This window comes from Brassica oleracea, chromosome C5 (assembly GCF_000695525.1).
Source record: "Brassica oleracea var. oleracea cultivar TO1000 chromosome C5, BOL, whole genome shotgun sequence".
NCBI lineage: Eukaryota > Viridiplantae > Streptophyta > Magnoliopsida > Brassicales > Brassicaceae > Brassica > Brassica oleracea.
Window position 1 is genome coordinate 31,086,046 of NC_027752.1, and position 16,887 is coordinate 31,102,932.

General features: G+C 37.3%; 5 protein-coding genes across 8 annotated transcripts; 2 read left to right on the top strand and 3 right to left on the bottom strand.

Moving 5' to 3' along the window:
* Positions 1 to 578: 578 nt before the first annotated feature.
* On the top strand, positions 579 to 1,587 carry LOC106294857. The gene has a single exon (XM_013730541.1). The coding sequence runs from the start codon at positions 781 to 783 to the stop codon at positions 1,369 to 1,371; it is 591 nt and encodes a 196-aa protein (XP_013585995.1). The 5' UTR covers positions 579 to 780; the 3' UTR covers positions 1,372 to 1,587.
* A 541-nt stretch (positions 1,588 to 2,128) lies between these two features.
* On the bottom strand, positions 2,129 to 5,204 carry LOC106294856. Its single transcript, XM_013730540.1, has 5 exons — positions 4,999 to 5,204; positions 4,823 to 4,915; positions 3,875 to 4,377; positions 3,469 to 3,807; positions 2,129 to 3,184 (listed from the first exon to the last, which is right to left on the bottom strand). Exons 2-5 carry the CDS (start codon positions 4,888 to 4,890, stop codon positions 2,325 to 2,327), a joined length of 1,770 nt encoding a protein of 589 aa, XP_013585994.1. The 5' UTR covers positions 4,891 to 4,915; positions 4,999 to 5,204; the 3' UTR covers positions 2,129 to 2,324.
* Positions 5,205 to 11,954: 6,750 nt separating this feature from the next.
* Positions 11,955 to 13,631, bottom strand: LOC106344982 (pre-rRNA-processing protein TSR2 homolog). The gene is given in 3 exon segments (XM_013784264.1): positions 11,955 to 12,002; positions 12,080 to 12,168; positions 13,394 to 13,631. Coding segments are annotated over 3 exon segments (375 nt in total).
* Positions 13,632 to 14,062: 431 nt separating this feature from the next.
* LOC106343903 (late embryogenesis abundant protein D-34-like) lies at positions 14,063 to 15,354 on the top strand. The gene is made up of 4 exons (XM_013783260.1): positions 14,063 to 14,144; positions 14,223 to 14,558; positions 14,635 to 14,940; positions 15,023 to 15,354. Exons 2-4 carry the CDS (start codon positions 14,241 to 14,243, stop codon positions 15,185 to 15,187), a joined length of 789 nt encoding a protein of 262 aa, XP_013638714.1. The 5' UTR covers positions 14,063 to 14,144; positions 14,223 to 14,240; the 3' UTR covers positions 15,188 to 15,354.
* Positions 15,340 to 16,505, bottom strand: LOC106343904 (probable prefoldin subunit 2). Of its 4 annotated transcripts, none has more exons than XM_013783261.1 (2): positions 16,390 to 16,505; positions 15,340 to 15,959 (listed from the first exon to the last, which is right to left on the bottom strand). In XM_013783261.1, exon 2 carries the CDS (start codon positions 15,950 to 15,952, stop codon positions 15,500 to 15,502), a length of 453 nt encoding a protein of 150 aa, XP_013638715.1. In that variant the 5' UTR covers positions 15,953 to 15,959; positions 16,390 to 16,505; the 3' UTR covers positions 15,340 to 15,499. The 4 variants fall into 4 exon arrangements, with proteins under 4 accessions (XP_013638715.1, XP_013638717.1, XP_013638718.1 ...); XM_013783263.1 differs by having other exon boundaries at positions 15,340 to 15,962; XM_013783264.1 differs by having other exon boundaries at positions 15,340 to 15,998.
* Between the last annotated feature and the right edge of the window lie 382 nt (positions 16,506 to 16,887).

Genomic DNA, 16,887 nt, shown 5'->3' on the forward strand with positions numbered 1-16,887 from the left:
TATTTAAATATTTATTTATTATATATATATATAAAAAAAAAATAATAGAATCTTTTGCCATTTAGTGGAAAATGTATTTTTGAAAATGGTGACTAAACATCAAATTTCCCCAATAAAAAACCATTTCAATTACATAACTACATAAAAAACCATTAACACAATAGATCATATCAACAATATTTACGTTTAATTTCTTACTAATCATTATACATTTCATAATTTACAACCATTTTTTTAAACAACAGAAGGATAATATTTAGTTAGATTTGATGTTTTAGGCTTTGGAATTTCTATATTTAATTTGTCAAAATATAAAAAATTTTATAATTTGATGGAAAAAATTTTAATTGGAAAAATTAGTTTATCTAAACTTTTATAAATGAAAATTATATGTTACTAAACAGTTTCTTATTAAAAGTAAATATCACAAAAATGTTTCAAAACCTTTTTTATAGCGTAATAAAAATGAACCGCATAATCAAACTTTGTTATTAATATTTATACAGTTAAAACAAGGGTAGTTCAGTAAATAAAGGAACTCCCTTATCTCATTTCAGATCCTCCTTTCTTGCTACCGCCTATTCATAAAAAAGAGAGAGAAAGACGCAATCTTTTCTCTGTATCTTACAAGTTTCCTTCTCTCCTCTTCTCCACTTTCTAACTAAAATCTGTATCATTCAATCGCAAAGATTGGATCTTTCTTTCAATGAAATAAATAAAGATTCTGATATCATAAAAACCGAACCTTTAATTCATCTTGGTTTCGTAATCTCTTCTTTTATGGTTTTGATTCCTTCGAATCGATCACACTTTCTATTCCCGAGTCTGATCCTATCGCTTCTCATCATTCTAACAATCGAGAAACCCGACCCGGAAGCCATGAGAGTCCACCCAATCCCCAGAAACCTTAACAAAAACAACACCTTGATCCACCACCATCGTCGTAACCCGACCCGAGAACCCGGAAAGAATCTGCGTCGTTTACCGCACATCTTCAACCGCGTTCTTGAGCTTCCGTTAAGGTCCGAAGCAAATGTTTCCGTGGAGGAGAAACACGATTGTTTCAGATTCGTGGCGGAGACAGAGGGTCTCTGCGACGGCGGAGAGATGAGGGCTTACGTGGTGGATATTCATCCCGGTATAACCAAGATCGTTGTGAGGACAAATGGGTTGTCTTTGGGGTTGTCGTTGGACGAGTTGGAGCTCGACATGTGGCGTTTTAGGCTTCCGGAGACGACAAGGCCTGAACTTGTTACGGTGGTTTGTGTTGGTGGGGTTTTGATTGTTACGGTGCCGAAGATGGTTCCAGAGGAGGAAGATGGTGGTTTTGGACAAGGTATGGGAAGTGGGAGGCTTGTTCTTGTTCAGTAATGCTTTGGAAAAAAAATACAGTTTGGTTGTGTAATGATATGATGTCTTTAAAAAGATTTGCTTTTGAATGTTTGTTAGCTCTGTGATTTTCAAGAAACGTGAGAGAAGAAGAACAAAACATCTAATCTTCCTCGTTTCTTTCATATATTGTTGTTAGCCTTACTTTTTGTTGGCAGTTTAGCTGAAAATAAAAAGACAGGTTGAGACTTTGGTTGATCACTCTCATCATTCTGTGCAATGTAACCTCCAACTTGAAGAGAAGTTCAATATTGTAAGTGAAGGAAGATACTCTGTAAAACCAGAAACGAGAGAGACTTGTTGAAACGTTTTGTGTCATTCAATGGATAAAAAGGTATTATTGGTACATTGTGTATAATACATTCTGCCTCTTGCATTTGATTTGCACCCGACTTGGGACGTAAGAGCACACAAGCCTTCGGCAAAGAGTTTCTCCGACGTCCACTTGTCTAACGTCTCCAGCCCGTCCAATAATGTTAAAAAATTTGCTCAACGTTTCACCATCATCATTGCAATCTTTTTCAAAAACATGGCGACTTTCTCCGACTAGTTAGTAAAGAAAACTTATCTAAAAACTAAAATGGCGACTCTGGTCCCAAATCCAGTGTCAGGAGCTTGCTCCACTGAGAATTCTTGGGCTCAATTTTAGTTATACTCCATACCACACTCCGTCTTGTTGTATAAAGCAGCAAGCTCTCTTCCCTAACACAGGATAGCTGCACCAAGCCATTCCAAGCACTAAAGGGCAGGCAGGCGCTTAAGCGGCCCAAATAGCTCTTTCCACAGTACATTCAACATAAGACTAAAACTCCAAGCCTAAAACAGGTTCAGGATTAAACCCCACAAATAGAAAAAACCGCTACATAATAATACAACAAGACAGGCTTAAAGGTAAGATAGTCAAAAGGCTACACTTGAGGCCAGATCTGATTTCATCAGAGGAAGAAGCCTTTAAGAGGAGTGAACTTAGAGAGGATCTCTTCTTCATGCTTAAGCGCATTATCCTTCTTACATTCCCATTCATGCTTCTTCGAGTTAGCTGACTGAACTTCCTGCACCACTTTAGGTATCGAGTTCGCCACCATCTTCTGCCCATAGCTAAGATCAACCTTCTCCTTCTCCTTGCTCCCTACGTACCTCTTCAGCTCATTCCGCCTAGCTTGAAGCTGACCGATCTGGTCATCAATCTGGCGAATCGCCTCAGAGTTCTCATCTACTTCCACCTGTATACTCCCTAGTTTGTGCCTCAGATCGCTGTACTCGTATTTAAGCGACGCTACTTTAGCTTTGTTGAGCTCAAGCGCAGAGAAGAACCAGTCTGCTTCTTCAATCACACTCTTGTTCTCCTGGAAGACTTCACTGAACGTTGGAATCTCTTCTATAAGCTTCAACCTCACTATCTCTTCGGCGGAGAGGTTCGGATCTTTCCTCAGTTTAGTTGCTAACGCTGCTATCTCTGCAGCGTCCTTGGAGACGAACAGAGTGGGGAGGTCTTTCTCAAGGAGAGAGGAGATCTTCATTCTAGCTTCAGCCCATTCGTAGTCTCTCATTGGAGAGCTTGCAGTGACGAGAACAGAGGAAGACTCTCTCGCAGCATCTTCTTGACTCTCATGAAGAAGGTTCTCAAGAGAGTTTAGGTAGCTGTCGAACTCTATAGGGTCCACATCGATAGGCTCGTGTGAGACAGCGAGGACACCGTTCATAGGAGAGACGTAGATGTGAGGGATAGAAACATCTTCTTCTTCCTCAAAGTTAGCTCTGCGTTTCTTTCTCCTGCCGCTAGTGTTTGGTTCACCTTCCTTGTTGAGGTTGTTTAAGTCCACAGCGCCACCGTTCTGCTGGTTTGAAGAGCGTCTTCCGGATTGACGAGATGGTTTTGGTTTGGTGGAGCAGCATCTTCTTGACTCTCATGAAGAAGGTTCTCAAAAGAGTATATGTAGCTGTCGAACTCTACAGGGTCAACATCGATAGGCTCGTGTGAGACAGCGAGGACACCGTTCATAGGAGAGACGTAGATGTGAGGGATAGAAACATCTTCTTCTTCCTCAAAGTTAGCTCTGCGTTTCTTTCTCCTGCCGCTAGTGTTTGGTTCACCTTCCTTGTTGAGGTTGTTTAAGTCCACAGCGCCACCGTTCTGCTGGTTTGAAGAGCGTCTTCCGGATTGACGAGATGGTTTTGGTTTGGTGGAGGATTGAGTTCCAGTGGCGGGAGTTGTGGCTCCTTTCTTCTTCTTGTTGCCACTACCTCGTGGAGTTGCTTTAGGTTTAGGTTCTTCCACAGGATGGTCATACGTAGGCATTGGATTCCTCTTCCGCTGGCTGTACCTGGAGTTTCCTTCTTTAGCATTCTCATCATTTGGAGCAGTAGCTTCAGTCTGTACTTCCTTCGGTGTCTCCTCGAAAAGAGACGCAGCATCAACTACAACGGAAGAAAAGTTGTTACAAACATGAACTTCATATGCTGATCAAGAACATCAGTATCTTACCTTTGTTGGCAGGCTGGAAGAGAGCAGGGATCTTCCAGCTAAATGATGCAAAGAAAGCATCAGCATCCATTCCAGGGAAATTCGTTTGGATGTAACGAGCGAGAGTGGGTTTGCTTGCGAAAGACTTTGGCACATTCTTCTGTTGAAGCCTCTGAGGGAGAATCAAGAACCTGTCTTGATGAAACCCAGTAGCAGTCACTCTCCTACCAACTCTCCAAGTCCAAACATCACCGGGGCTGGGCCAATCAACAGGGGCGTAAGGCAGACCTTGACCAGTTGAAAACTGTGCGATAGCTGGGAGTTGGTTGAGATCGGTTTCCCCATGAGTGAAGGAGCTGTTGTGGTCTACGCTTCTCTTTCCATTTTCTTTGGCTTGAAAGGACTCTGGCTCTTCTCTGTTGAAACCGTTGCTCCAGAAGTCGTCCTTCTCTTGCTGAGTGGCGTGGAATGGGTCAGGTTCGGCTTCTCGGTAGGTTGAGAGTGGGACAGGTTCAGTATCAAACCTGCATGTAGAGCAACTGAAGATAAGTGTGATAAAAACAAGCACATATGGCTCTAAAGCGTAACAGGTAAGAAGAAGAAAGCTTTCTCAAGGAAGATATGAAAAATCGACAATGGAGTCTCTAGACACACACATAATCAGTTAACCCTAAAGACACAACCTTTTTTTTTGTAGCAGCAGTTAGTATAAGAATCCTAGCTTTAGCTCAATCCCAACACTGATAGCTAAACGCAAGAACTATTGTCAGAAATTTGAGATATTTGCTTAAACATTACAATCTAGGTCTAAAAGAGGGAGACTGGTCCCATTGCCCGACATAACTCAGTACAAGATTCTCATTTGTTCAAGGAACAAGCTCAGAGATTTACATACAAGATGAGAAAAAAAAAAGAAAAGCTACAATTATATTCAGGGGACGATAAGTTGATTATAAAGAAGAGAATTACCCAGGAGGAGTTTGACCATGGATCTGTTGATGATGCATATCAATCGTAGAATAAAACGGAGCAGACATTCCCACCACTCTAAACCCTAATTTCCTTCATGCACAAGAGAATCCAGTTAAGCATAATTCGGAAATGAAAGTTATATACTTGTTTGTGTGATATTGTGAAGAACGAACGTTTTTTGGAGGCAGATCTAAAGCTTATCTCGGTCCTCTCTGTCTCCGTTTCCTCTGATTTATCTGTTCACCATGGAGAGGAGAGATGTGGTTTAGACGTTTAGTCTTCAAGCTGAACTGCAGCTAATAATCAAAGAGAATTGACAATTATGCCATTGATGTGGGTCTGTCCTTTTCTCGAAATTGAAAAAAAAAATCTTTCCCTTTGATGTCAACTATGGTATTGCACCCAGTTCCTTTGGTCAGGTTTTCAAGTCTTTTGTTTGTACAGTTTCTAGTGCCAAGACAAAAGTATTTTTTTCTTTTTTTAGAAAAAGATACAACGAAGAAAACTTTATAGCTTTATTAAAAATAAATAAACGAAACCATTTTTTGCTGAATGGGTGTGTAAATAGATGAGTTATATGAATATGGATCATTATGGGTTAATTAATATGCCATTTCTTTGAAGGAAAAAAAAAACTAAAAATAGGCCATTTTCTAGTCCCGTCAGATGATGATAAATGCTACAGGTATCATCCAAAAATACAAGACGTTCTATTAGTTTCAGATTAATTTCCAAAATTTATAAGAATTATTAGTTGGCCAGAGAGAGTATTTTGTTCTTTTTTATATAGACTAGATTCCTTTTCAAAAATATTTAAAGTTCAATTTACATTATTTTATACCAAAAATTACAAATATGGTTAAGAATTGGTACATTTTATTTGTGATTTTTTGACAATATTAAATTGATTTATTTATTGCTCATAGTTAACAGATTTGTTTGATTGGTTTTCAGTTCATATTAATGTATAGGATTATATTTGGTGAGTGTATATATGTTGTGTTGTTCTAATATTTGAGTTTTCATGTTAAAACAATACTATTCAAATTCATGACTTTTAACGATTAAATGTATGTTTTGTTGTTTTCTCTTGTATACGTACAAATTATATTATTTTTTATTGAAAGTTTTGTTTATTGATCATAGGCATATTAATATAAAAAAACTTATCTCAAAATTTTACAGCATTTGTTTTTGTATACTGACATTTTTTTCATATTTTCAGTACCTAGTTATACAAATAATACGTACGTGTGTTTTTTATAAAAAGTTTTGATCCCGCAAGCTTGAGCAAAACTCTTCATCATGTCAGCTCATCCATGTTTTCCTATAACCTTAGTTTCATTAGATGCCTCGTTAGAACCCTTTATGTATCCACATATGGTTTTCCTATTAATTATATAAAAGAGATTACATTGCACTGAAAATAGATATGTTTATTTGTGTACGTGCAAATTTTACCTAAAAAGTAAGGTGCAATTTTATTGGTGGTATACAAAATATGTCTTGAAATCGTAACATAACTATCTTATCTATTAAAATCAAAACAAAATAGTAAAGCTTCAATTCTTCAATACACACAACCTAATTACATATCTGATTGATGCCTTGAGCTAGACTCATACGAAGAAACACCATGTCATAAATATGCGTAGAAACTTGATTTGCTTTGACGGGGATTTGTCAGTGAACATAAGTCCAAGTGTAATTACTTGCTTAATTTCCCCCAACGTTCTCTCTTCAATTTTCATATACTCATCAACCACTCTCTCTCTAAGTTATCCGACCATAAACTCTTATTTACTCAACATACCTCCTTTCTGGATCTTCTTGTTCCTCACCAGGTTTTAGATTTGTAATCCTTTCCAAAATAAACAATCCAAAGTTAAATATATATGTAGATGATAACACAAACAAAAACACACGTAACTTGAAATTTTTGTATTTTATATTTTCGAAGAAAGATCCATTACTTGATGAGTAGGTTTCATCTCCAATCTTGAATTGAGAAATCAATGATTCTTGATCATCATCGATAACAAAACACTACTTGCATTCAGATCAAATATAATCTCAGGCCATTGTTCGAATAGATAAAACATACCTTCTACAACTCCTATAACCACTCCTAATCTTCTTCTCCATGACGAAGCCAATGAAGAATTGAGCGTAAGTCTCTAATATTTTCTCCACTGGTCGATTCTGTGACCAAAGCGATCAAGTTACCGCTAAAAATCTTACCAAATTCTTGTTACTTAGCTTAAAAACACACGCCTTTTCTTTTTTGAAACCATCTTTATATATACCTAACCTGTCCCGTTTCTTAACGTTCCTCTGTAGTCTGTAGATATCTGCTTCATTGCTCTTCCTCACAATTTTATGTTCCCAGAACTCATTTGTCACTGCATCGAGCATAGGCGGATGTGAATTTGAGGCTTCTCCGACATGTTTGTGGTAAGCAATCATGTCTTTTTGAGAAATAATCATCCTAAGTAACAACAAAACGTAGATGTCATAAGAAGATTAGAAACTTACGAACCTTTGCTTCCTATCAGTTTTAGAGACTCCATCTATCTTTAAATCAAGCTTAAGTAGGTGTCTTTATCTATTTAAGAAATGAGAATCTGAACGTAGAGTTAATCATGGTTTAAATGGAGGGAAAATATAAGTAAGTACCTACTACACGTTTCACTGAGTTTTTGGTAGAACTCGCCAGCTGGGAACTCTTAGAATGTTGTGGGAAAAGGGAACATGAGAGAGCCGATGTGGATGATGATCACTAAAGAAATCGACTGTCACGTACTTGGTTCCGATAAGGATGCCTCATTTGGAATTATTGCAAGCTTCCCAAAAATGGATTAGCTTAAACATCAACTTGGAATCTCTTGGTCCTGCTGAAACAAAAGTGGAGAATGGCATGTATTGCACGGTGGCAACTGCCGTTTGATTTGCCATAGTGCTGGGATGCGTTTGCTGAGGAAGAGATTGTTGGGTTGGGATATATATATAGTCTCAATAGGGAAAGGAGAGAGATGAGATGCATTTCATTTAAGTGATTAATTAAGGGATCTTCAAGAGGTATTGATATAATTGAGTAAAAGGAGGGATGTGGAGAGTTACACTCCGATTTATCTGGAGGATAGCTTTGATTCATCATTGTTGCCGTCGCAGGCGTTATACAGAGGAGATGGGAAGACGATGAGTTTTGGAGGGTCTCTAGATGTCGTGACAACTTAAGTTAGATGAAGAGGAAAGTAAAATAAAATGGTCATTAAAATTAATGGGCCTATTACGTATCACAGATTCGTGGCCCAACAGCTTAACATCCTTGATGACATGGACAAATGATTGGTTATGAATATTTTGTCCTATGTGGCACACCTAGAATTGCTTCAATTTAGTTCCTTTTATATAGTAGAGATTTATGCATATTCAGAGCATCTCCAAAAATGAACTCTATTTTGAAGTTTCCAAAACTCTATATTTGAAGTTTAAAGGTGTTCTTCTCCAAAAGCAAAACTTCAAACTCAACTTCAAAACTATTTGTATTTTATAATATGGACCTTATATTTGTTATAACTAATTTGAATTCATAAAACTTTTGTAAATAACTAACACATATATAAACATATTACAATAATATTAATAAATAAAATATTCTATAAAATTTTAAATAAAAATAACTTAATTAATATTAAACTCAAACAAAATATCATATTATTCCATAAAATGATTTTCGTAATGCGTATATGATCTATTAATGCATTTCGAAGTAAAAATGGCTCTCCTCATTTTTACTTTGTAGATTGCAAGCTAAAAGTTGTTGAAATCGGGTGATATTGATAATTGTAAATACATAAGATTAGAACAAGAAAGTAAAAGAGAAACATAAAATATTGCTAAAAGACTAATTTCTTTTTGATGATATTAATACTCGTGAATATACTCGATATGAACAATAAAGAATTGTACGAAAAAGACATCAAAAACAATAACAACAACCATCTTCAGTATAACAAAAAAAATTGGACAATATTTGAAAATTTTGAAGGTTTCGGATCAAACTTACCTGACTATTAGTGCTGTTGTAATATTTAAATTTTTGTAATAGTTACGTCTTCATGTAAAAAAATCTTTTTTGTTAAGTTTCTTTTGTATATTATTGTTGTCTAAATCTAATTTAAAATATTTTAAATCTTATTTTAAAGTTATATTCAGTTTTATATGTAAAATTTAAAATTTGTAAACAAAAATAAAAATATATATGAGATATAAATTTTTAAGGATTAAAACAATAAACAAGAAAATATTTATGAATCATAAAGATGATGTGTGATTGTAGGGACGAAAATGCAAATTAAAATATAAAACTTCAAATTTGAAGTTTTGAGTAGTGAAACTTCAAATATAGAGTTTCACTCTTCAAAACTTCAAATTTGAAGTTTTGAAGTTCCTTTCTGTAGAGCAAAAAACTTCATATTTGAAGTTATAGAGTATCTTTTGGAGATGCTCTTAGAATAAATATATTCAAACACCTTCAATGGCTATAATGTTATAGAAAAATAACGTAAAAATCATGATGAAAAAAGAGAGTTGTTATTCATACACAAACACAACTCTAGCTAATACAAACCTAATTTCATTATCCCTTCTTACCACCATCGGTGATCCACCGCTGAGCTTTTTTCTGGTGAGAATCAGCTGAGAGACCCATCTCTTGCGCTTTCTTCCGATCCCTTATCTGAGGACTCTTCTGTTCTAAAAAATTCAAGTGAATCAGCTGCATACTAGGTGAATGTCTTACATATTCCACATTCTGGATGATCAATCAACGTGTACTTGAGTTCTTCAACATGTCATATGGCATGCATGTGGATGATTTGTTTGATGCTTATTTCTTTTTTAGAGTCCACCAACCACTTCTCTTCCAGAAAGTTTAACTGTTCCAGTTTGGATGGTCTTTTAAAACATTTAAACCTGCCTTAACTTTGTACTAGGAATGATGCATACTGATTTAGTATTAGGAGAATCCATGCTCATGAATTGCTCTTTTCTCTCGTGTAATTGAGGGACGGGAGAGAAAAAGACTGAATTTTGTGAACGAGAAAGAAAGAGAAAAATGACAAAAAAAAGAGAAGATCCATATTTTAATGGGTAAGGGTGGATAGTCCAACTATATCTGGGTGGAATGTAATTTCTTTGATTCATTAAACCCCTCGATGTCTTTTCATACGTTTTGGATTTGAGAGAAAATGAAAACCCAATTAAATTGTTTTGGGGGAAGCCATTTACGCCTAGATTAGGGTTGAATGAATATCTATGAAGAAGAGCCGAAGAAATAGGGATGCGTTTGCTGGGGGAGATAGCTGCGCGTGAAGGAGAGAAATTGGGAGAAAATGTCATTTCCGAAAGTGGTGGAAACAAATCGCAGGACTCAATCTGGTGGTGCTGAAAATGCACTTGCTAAGATTGAAACGGGAAAGAGAAAGCATGTTGTTGATTTAGGAGCTGAAGAAAAGTCCAAGAAGAAGAAGAAGAAGAAACCAATTGTGGTTCTAGAGCTTAAAGATAACAACTTGAGCTCTGAAAAGAAGAAAAGGAAGAAGAAGCCAAATGTAGATCCAGAAGCTGCAGGAAACAACAAGGAAAGAACGAAAGATGCAAAGGAGAACCAAAGAGTGGATTCAGAGGCTGCAGAAAACAACAATGACGCCACACCATATGGAAAGGAGAAGGAAAAAGGTAACCAAGTTGAGCTGGTGAGGGGCAAACGGTTTACAAAGGAAGAAGACGAGCTAATCAAGAAATCTGTATTAGGATACGTAGAAGCCCATGTTTTAGGAGACCAAGGGGTTAACATGGTTATGAACTGCAGATCACACCCACAAATTAAAGGCTGTTGGAAATAAATCACACATTCTTTGCCTTGGAGGCCATATTGCGCTGTGTACTGTCGTGCTCATAGTTTATTTGAACAAGGATCAAAGGGGATATGGAGTAAAGAGGATTTTGAACTCGTCAAAAAGCATCAAAAGAAACACGGGAACCATTGGAAAACTCTTGCTGATGTGATGGGTAAAAACAGGAGATATGTGAGGGACGCTTGGAGGAGAATGAAATTCGCGTCCAAGAAAAATGGACGTTGGTCGAGAGAGGAGTATCAAAACTGGTTTGATCTTGTTAACAAAGACCTTAGAATGAAAGCATTCCAAAAGAAGCGCTCACAACATGGGATGCTCCGAGATAACATCCCTTGGATGTCCATAAGCAACCAGCTCAGAACAAGGGAGAACACCACCTGCTGCCGTAAATGGTATGATCAGTTAACATCACCAATGGTGGCAAAGGGGATATGGGCTAATGTTGATGACTATAGGCTCTTGGACGAGCTTACGAATCTGGATGCTGCTTGTGTCGATGACGTGGATTGGGATGATCTTCTGGACAATCGAGATGGAGATGCTTGTAGGAGTCGGTGGAACCAGATGGTGCGTCATATCGATTTACCTGGAACCAAAACATTTGCAGAACAAGTTGAGATTGTTTCTCAAAGGTATTGCCCTGACATAACTGAAGACAGACAAGATTTTGACAACAGGCCCTATGAAGATTAATGAGAGGAGATCAACGATATCTTATATTTGATAGGAGTTGGGTGTTTAAGTATCGAGGATATTTTATAACTGTTTGGAACCTTGATTTTGTATTATTCTGAACATGTATTTAAGGGTAAGAAGAAAAAAAGAATGACTCAGAATCACAAGTCTGTCACACCTAAATGTCGGCAGAGACAGGTAGGTGTTGTTGTTTGGACCTTTTGTTGCAGAGTTCTTTTACATTAACAATAGTGAGCTGGCCTGTTTTGTTTGAATACTCTATGTTTTCTTGTAGTGAAAGGATAATCAAACCATCTTATACTTTATAAGATGAATGAAATACAAAGAATCACAGTGAGACTCATACATAAGGCGAAACTGTTTATCAGAATTATGAATGCTTACATTTCAAGTAAACATAAACTTGGATTCATCTGCCAAATTTTCATATTTGTATCTTACATTAGACAAAAAGGACAATCAAATAGTCCACCAAAACTAATTAATCCATTCAAACCGTAGATATCTTTGGCTTAATGACTCCCATGCAAACCATGAAGTATCAGCAATTGTTCAGCTACCTAACCAATCAGACGATCACAAATTAAATTTACAAGTAAATAGTTACATTTAAAATAAAACTAATGAAAATAGAGACCTCTTCAATGCTGCCATCTTCCATCTCTGTGTTGAAAGAAAGAAGCAAGCTCTCATGTAGAAAACTCTCTATTTCATCCACCGTTATCACTGCTTATAATTAGGGTTGTCAATTGGTTGGGTGTCATGGGTGTGACCCAGTCCAGACTGTGTTGGATGGGTAATGGGTAAGTCCATGTATTTCATGGTCTAGTTGGGCTGAACACCAAGTTGGGCTAATCCAATTGCATAATGGATTAACCCATTACATAAAAAATAGGGTTTTTAATATGGGGGGAAAATTGAAAAATCAATTATACAATTCATTTGCGATTTTGTGACTTGATTTCTCCGGACTGAACCAGATTTCTCCATTATATAAAGGGCAATTCTCCTAAATAGACTATTTTCAAGTTTTGATCACAAAAATAGATCACAAGGAGTAAAATGACCAAAATATTTCATTTAATAAGCAAAAAGACCCTAATATTCTAGATATATAAAAAATTAAAAATAATTAAAAATTAAAAACTAATTAAAAAAAATTAATTTTTTTATAGTTTTAGATTATATGTTTTCAAATTCGAACTTTTTTATAAGAACCTTTTTTTTAAAAAAATTTTTGAAATTTTTTTTTATTTTTTTTTCAAATTTTCTTTTTGTAATTCGAAAATACTTTTTGAAACTATTTTAAAAATTTTTATTTTCAAATTTTAAATATTTATTTTTATTTTATAAAGTTTTAAATCTCAATCCCAAATCACTACCCCTTAATTCTAAACCGTAAGGTTTAGATTAGTTAACCCTAAAGGTATAAGTGTATATTTACCTCTTTAATGAAACATTTTGGTCATTTTGATCCTTAAAGTCTATATTTGTTACAAATTTTTTTTTATTGCTATTCTAGGATATTTTCCTTATATAAAACAGAGTTATAATTTTTTTAATATAAAACAGAGAGTTATAATTATTTTTTTACATAAAACACATTTATCAAAAATTAAAGTCTATTGAATTTATTTTACATCATATTTGTATTCATAATTTTTCAACAACATTAAAATTGTACTTAGATTGAGTTTAAACAGATTTACTTATAATTGGGCGGGTTTGGACTGTGCAGCTGGATGCCAGATGAAGTTGGGTTTGAGTGTTATTGAAAGTGGCCTAAATATGAGCGTGAGTGTTTTAGATCCAGAAAAATATATGCTCAACTGGATACACCCATCTGGCTGTTGGGCCGCCCCAGTTGACATCCTACTTATAATCATAACTTCTATCAATATATCTCGAACATTTGAAGAACAATCGAAAGAAGGAAAAAGCAAAAACGAACCATTTGGTTAAGACAAGAGATGAAAAAGATCGTGAACAAGCTCTTGAGATTTCTCGAGAGAATCATGGCCTCCCCACTTATTCTTCACGGCCATCTGAAGCCCGCCCCACCGGGAAAGAAGCTCGCCGATGCCTCTCCGGAGATCAGAGTCCTCGTCGCAGGCCATAGGACGCACGTGCTTGTGATGACACGTGGGCGAGAGCACGTGAGCGTTGACCGTTTTTCTACCGGCTCCCATATCTCTGGCCGGAGAACCGAAAGGGTCTCTTTCCTGGCCAAAGACAAAAGGTTCTTCCGCCTTGTTGCTCCGTGTTTAGCGGAGAACAGATGCCGGAAGATTTTGCTTATGGGGGAACACAAAGAGAAGAAAATTGAAAAGTCTAATGAAACGTTGTGTTGTTGTATAGATGTTTTCCTAAATTGGAAAAGACCAAAAAAGGAGAGAGATCCGACAAGCTAGGGAGAGTTGTTTGAGTTTGCCAAACCGACAAATATTTGTTTTTTGACTTCAGACATATTGGTTGACTTCTGTTTCAACCTTTTCTTGTTGTGATCTTGTCTTCAATGGGAGAACGTGTCCGTTCTTGGAACGACACACTTGTTAATAATGTTGTAAGATTGCAAGAATAGGTTATAGTAGTTCTCAATCGGTCTGATTCATCATCTATGCTTTGTCATCATGCTATAACCTTGGAAACTTGACACGTGTATCCCATAGGCTTGTCATTGACAAGTGTCAAAGTCTTACAGTGTTAGTCCCACAACTCCTGTGCCTCTTTTTAAACTCCCTTCTATCTACGAGCTGTTGTAACTTGTAGCACACAAACAGAAGATCGGAGAGAGAGATATGAGCCAACAAGAGCAACCACGTAGGCCACAAGAGCCGGTGAAATACGGAGACGTTTTCGAGGTCTCCGGGGAGCTAGCTGATAAGACCATAGCGCCTGAGGATGCAAACATGATGCAAGCAGCCGAGACGCGCGTCTTCGGACACACTCAAAAAGGAGGTACAGCCGCCGTCATGCAGTCTGCAGCCACTGCCAACAAACGTGGTGGCTTCGTCCAACAAGGTGACGCAACCGACGTCGCGGCTGAACATGGCGTCACCGTGGCGCAAACAGACGTCCCTGGTGCACGTGTCACTACAGAATTCGTCGGTGGACAGGTCACAAGGGATCATTTTGAGGACTATTATATTTTTTTCATTTTCTTATGTTACGATGAAGGTTGTTTATTGTTAGGTCGTTGGACAACACGTGGAGCCGATGCCTGTGGGGACTACTGCGGCTACAGATGCTGAAACGTTGGGATTGAATTTGCAAAGTGCGATAACAATAGGAGAAGCATTGGAGGCAGCTGTACAAACCGCTGGAAACAAACCGCTGGACCAGAGCGATGCAGCAGCGATCCAAGCGGCGGAGGTTAGAGCTTCTGGAACCAGCGTCATTGCTCCTGGTGGTATCGCCGCTTCAGCTCAATCCGCAGCGAATCACAACGCTACTGTGGACCGTGACGAGGACAAAATCAAGCTCGTTGATGTTTTAGCGGTTAAACCTCAAATATTCAAAACATTTTAAAGTGTCTGAATTTTCTAAACGGTGTGTAAATGTTTTTGAGCTGGATTTGTAGGGTGCTACGGGGAAGCTACAGGCGGATAAAGCCGTGACGAGGCAGGATGCAGAGGGTGTGGTGAGCGCTGAGCTGAGGAACAACCCTAACTTGACTACTCATCCAGGTGGTGTGGCAGCTTCTGTTACAGCCGCGGCTAGGCTTAACGAGAAGGCGGATATATGAGGAAGATGGTTGTTAATAAAACTTCTTTTAAGGAAGGAACTTGTGATGCAAAATCGTCTTTAAGGTTTTTATGTTTTGGTTCTGTTGTTCGAAAAGGTTCAAAGATAATGTTAAAGGTTCCAAACATGGGACTTTCATGTTGAAACTAAAGCTTCTCTATAACTCGAAATCTATAAGCAAAAACTGATCTATAAATGGCACTTCTCCAGTCTACTGAGTTTTGTAACATGCCAAAACATTGTTCTGTTCTCCAGAGAAACGTAGCAAAACACCATTAAAAGAAGATACAAAGAGTAAAGGGAGAAACTTTCACTAGCTCGAACTGGCAGCAGCAGCGCCAACAAGAACACCTTGAGCGTTACCTTCCTTTTTCTTATCACCTTCTTCCTTATTAGAATCGTCCTGCTTCCTAAGCCTGATCTGATACTTAGCTTCAAACTCAGTCATATCTTTCTTCTTCTTCTCCAACGTCTCGTAAAGCTTCCTCACAACCTCCTCGAGGCCTTCCTTGTTGCGCTGGACAGCAGGGAGCACCTCTCTGATGGTTCTCTCCACAAGAACGCCTCCTATCATGCGGAAGCACTTCCTAGACTGGTCGAGAGGCTGAATAGCGTTGATGACGAGAGAGTGCTCGCTGACTTGCATCTCGAGATCGGTTATGTTGGAATAGATCTGGCTCAGCTCTGATCTCATTGCCTCGTAGATGTTCAGAACTGCTTGCTCGTTCGGTGGTTCTCTCAAGCCGCCGCCGCCACCGCTCGCCATTGCTTCACTATTATTATATCAAGATCAAGATCAAGATCACACCATCCTATGGAATCAGTTCAAGAACATGACAAGTAATACTAATGCATCTGCATCGAACTCAAATCATGTAACATATGCACACAATAAATCCATCAGAAAGCATCTAAAATTTATTTATGCAAACAGAAGCAATCTACATCCAAATAATAAATACATATACTTCTATCCTAAAGCTCGAAACTAGGGTTTCGACGCCACTGATTTCAACTGGATTCCATATCTAGGAGCTGTTTGGTTTGGTTCGACTAGTCTAGGTTTGATTTTTTGAGAACATCGAAGAGCTTGGTATTGAACTAGATCCTGGTTTACTTTTGAGATCGATATCAGATACAAACCTTGTCGGCACTAGAAAGTAAAAAAAAAAAGAAGGATTAAAAAGATAACAGGAAACTTACCTTTTAGAAACGAAACCACAGGAGGAAGATCGTAGAAGCTTTGCTAAAGGGAAGAGCAGATCGAGAGAGAAGTCGGCGCAGAGAGTGAGGAAGAAGAAGAACAAGCCCGGGCTGGGTTTACTACATAAATTGAACCGGTTTTAAGACTTAAAATCGTATCGGTTTTGTGATACTATGATTAAGCAAACCGGTTAATGAATGACAAGGACTTTTATGCTGTATATATTTTTGATCAGTAAACTATTTTATTATATTATATTATTTACTCTCAAAGTATAATTTGTCTAAATTTTTTTTTAAAATTTCCTCTCTAAATTGTCATCCAGTGTTATAAAATATTACAAAATATGTTAAAATGTGAAAAAAAAAACAAACAAAACTTCAGTAGATTTGATATGCAATAACGTTCTTAATCAATATATCAACAACACAAATATTAATTTACCTTTACTTATGAAAAAAAATTGAACCAAAGTGAAGATAATTTTCCAACGTGTA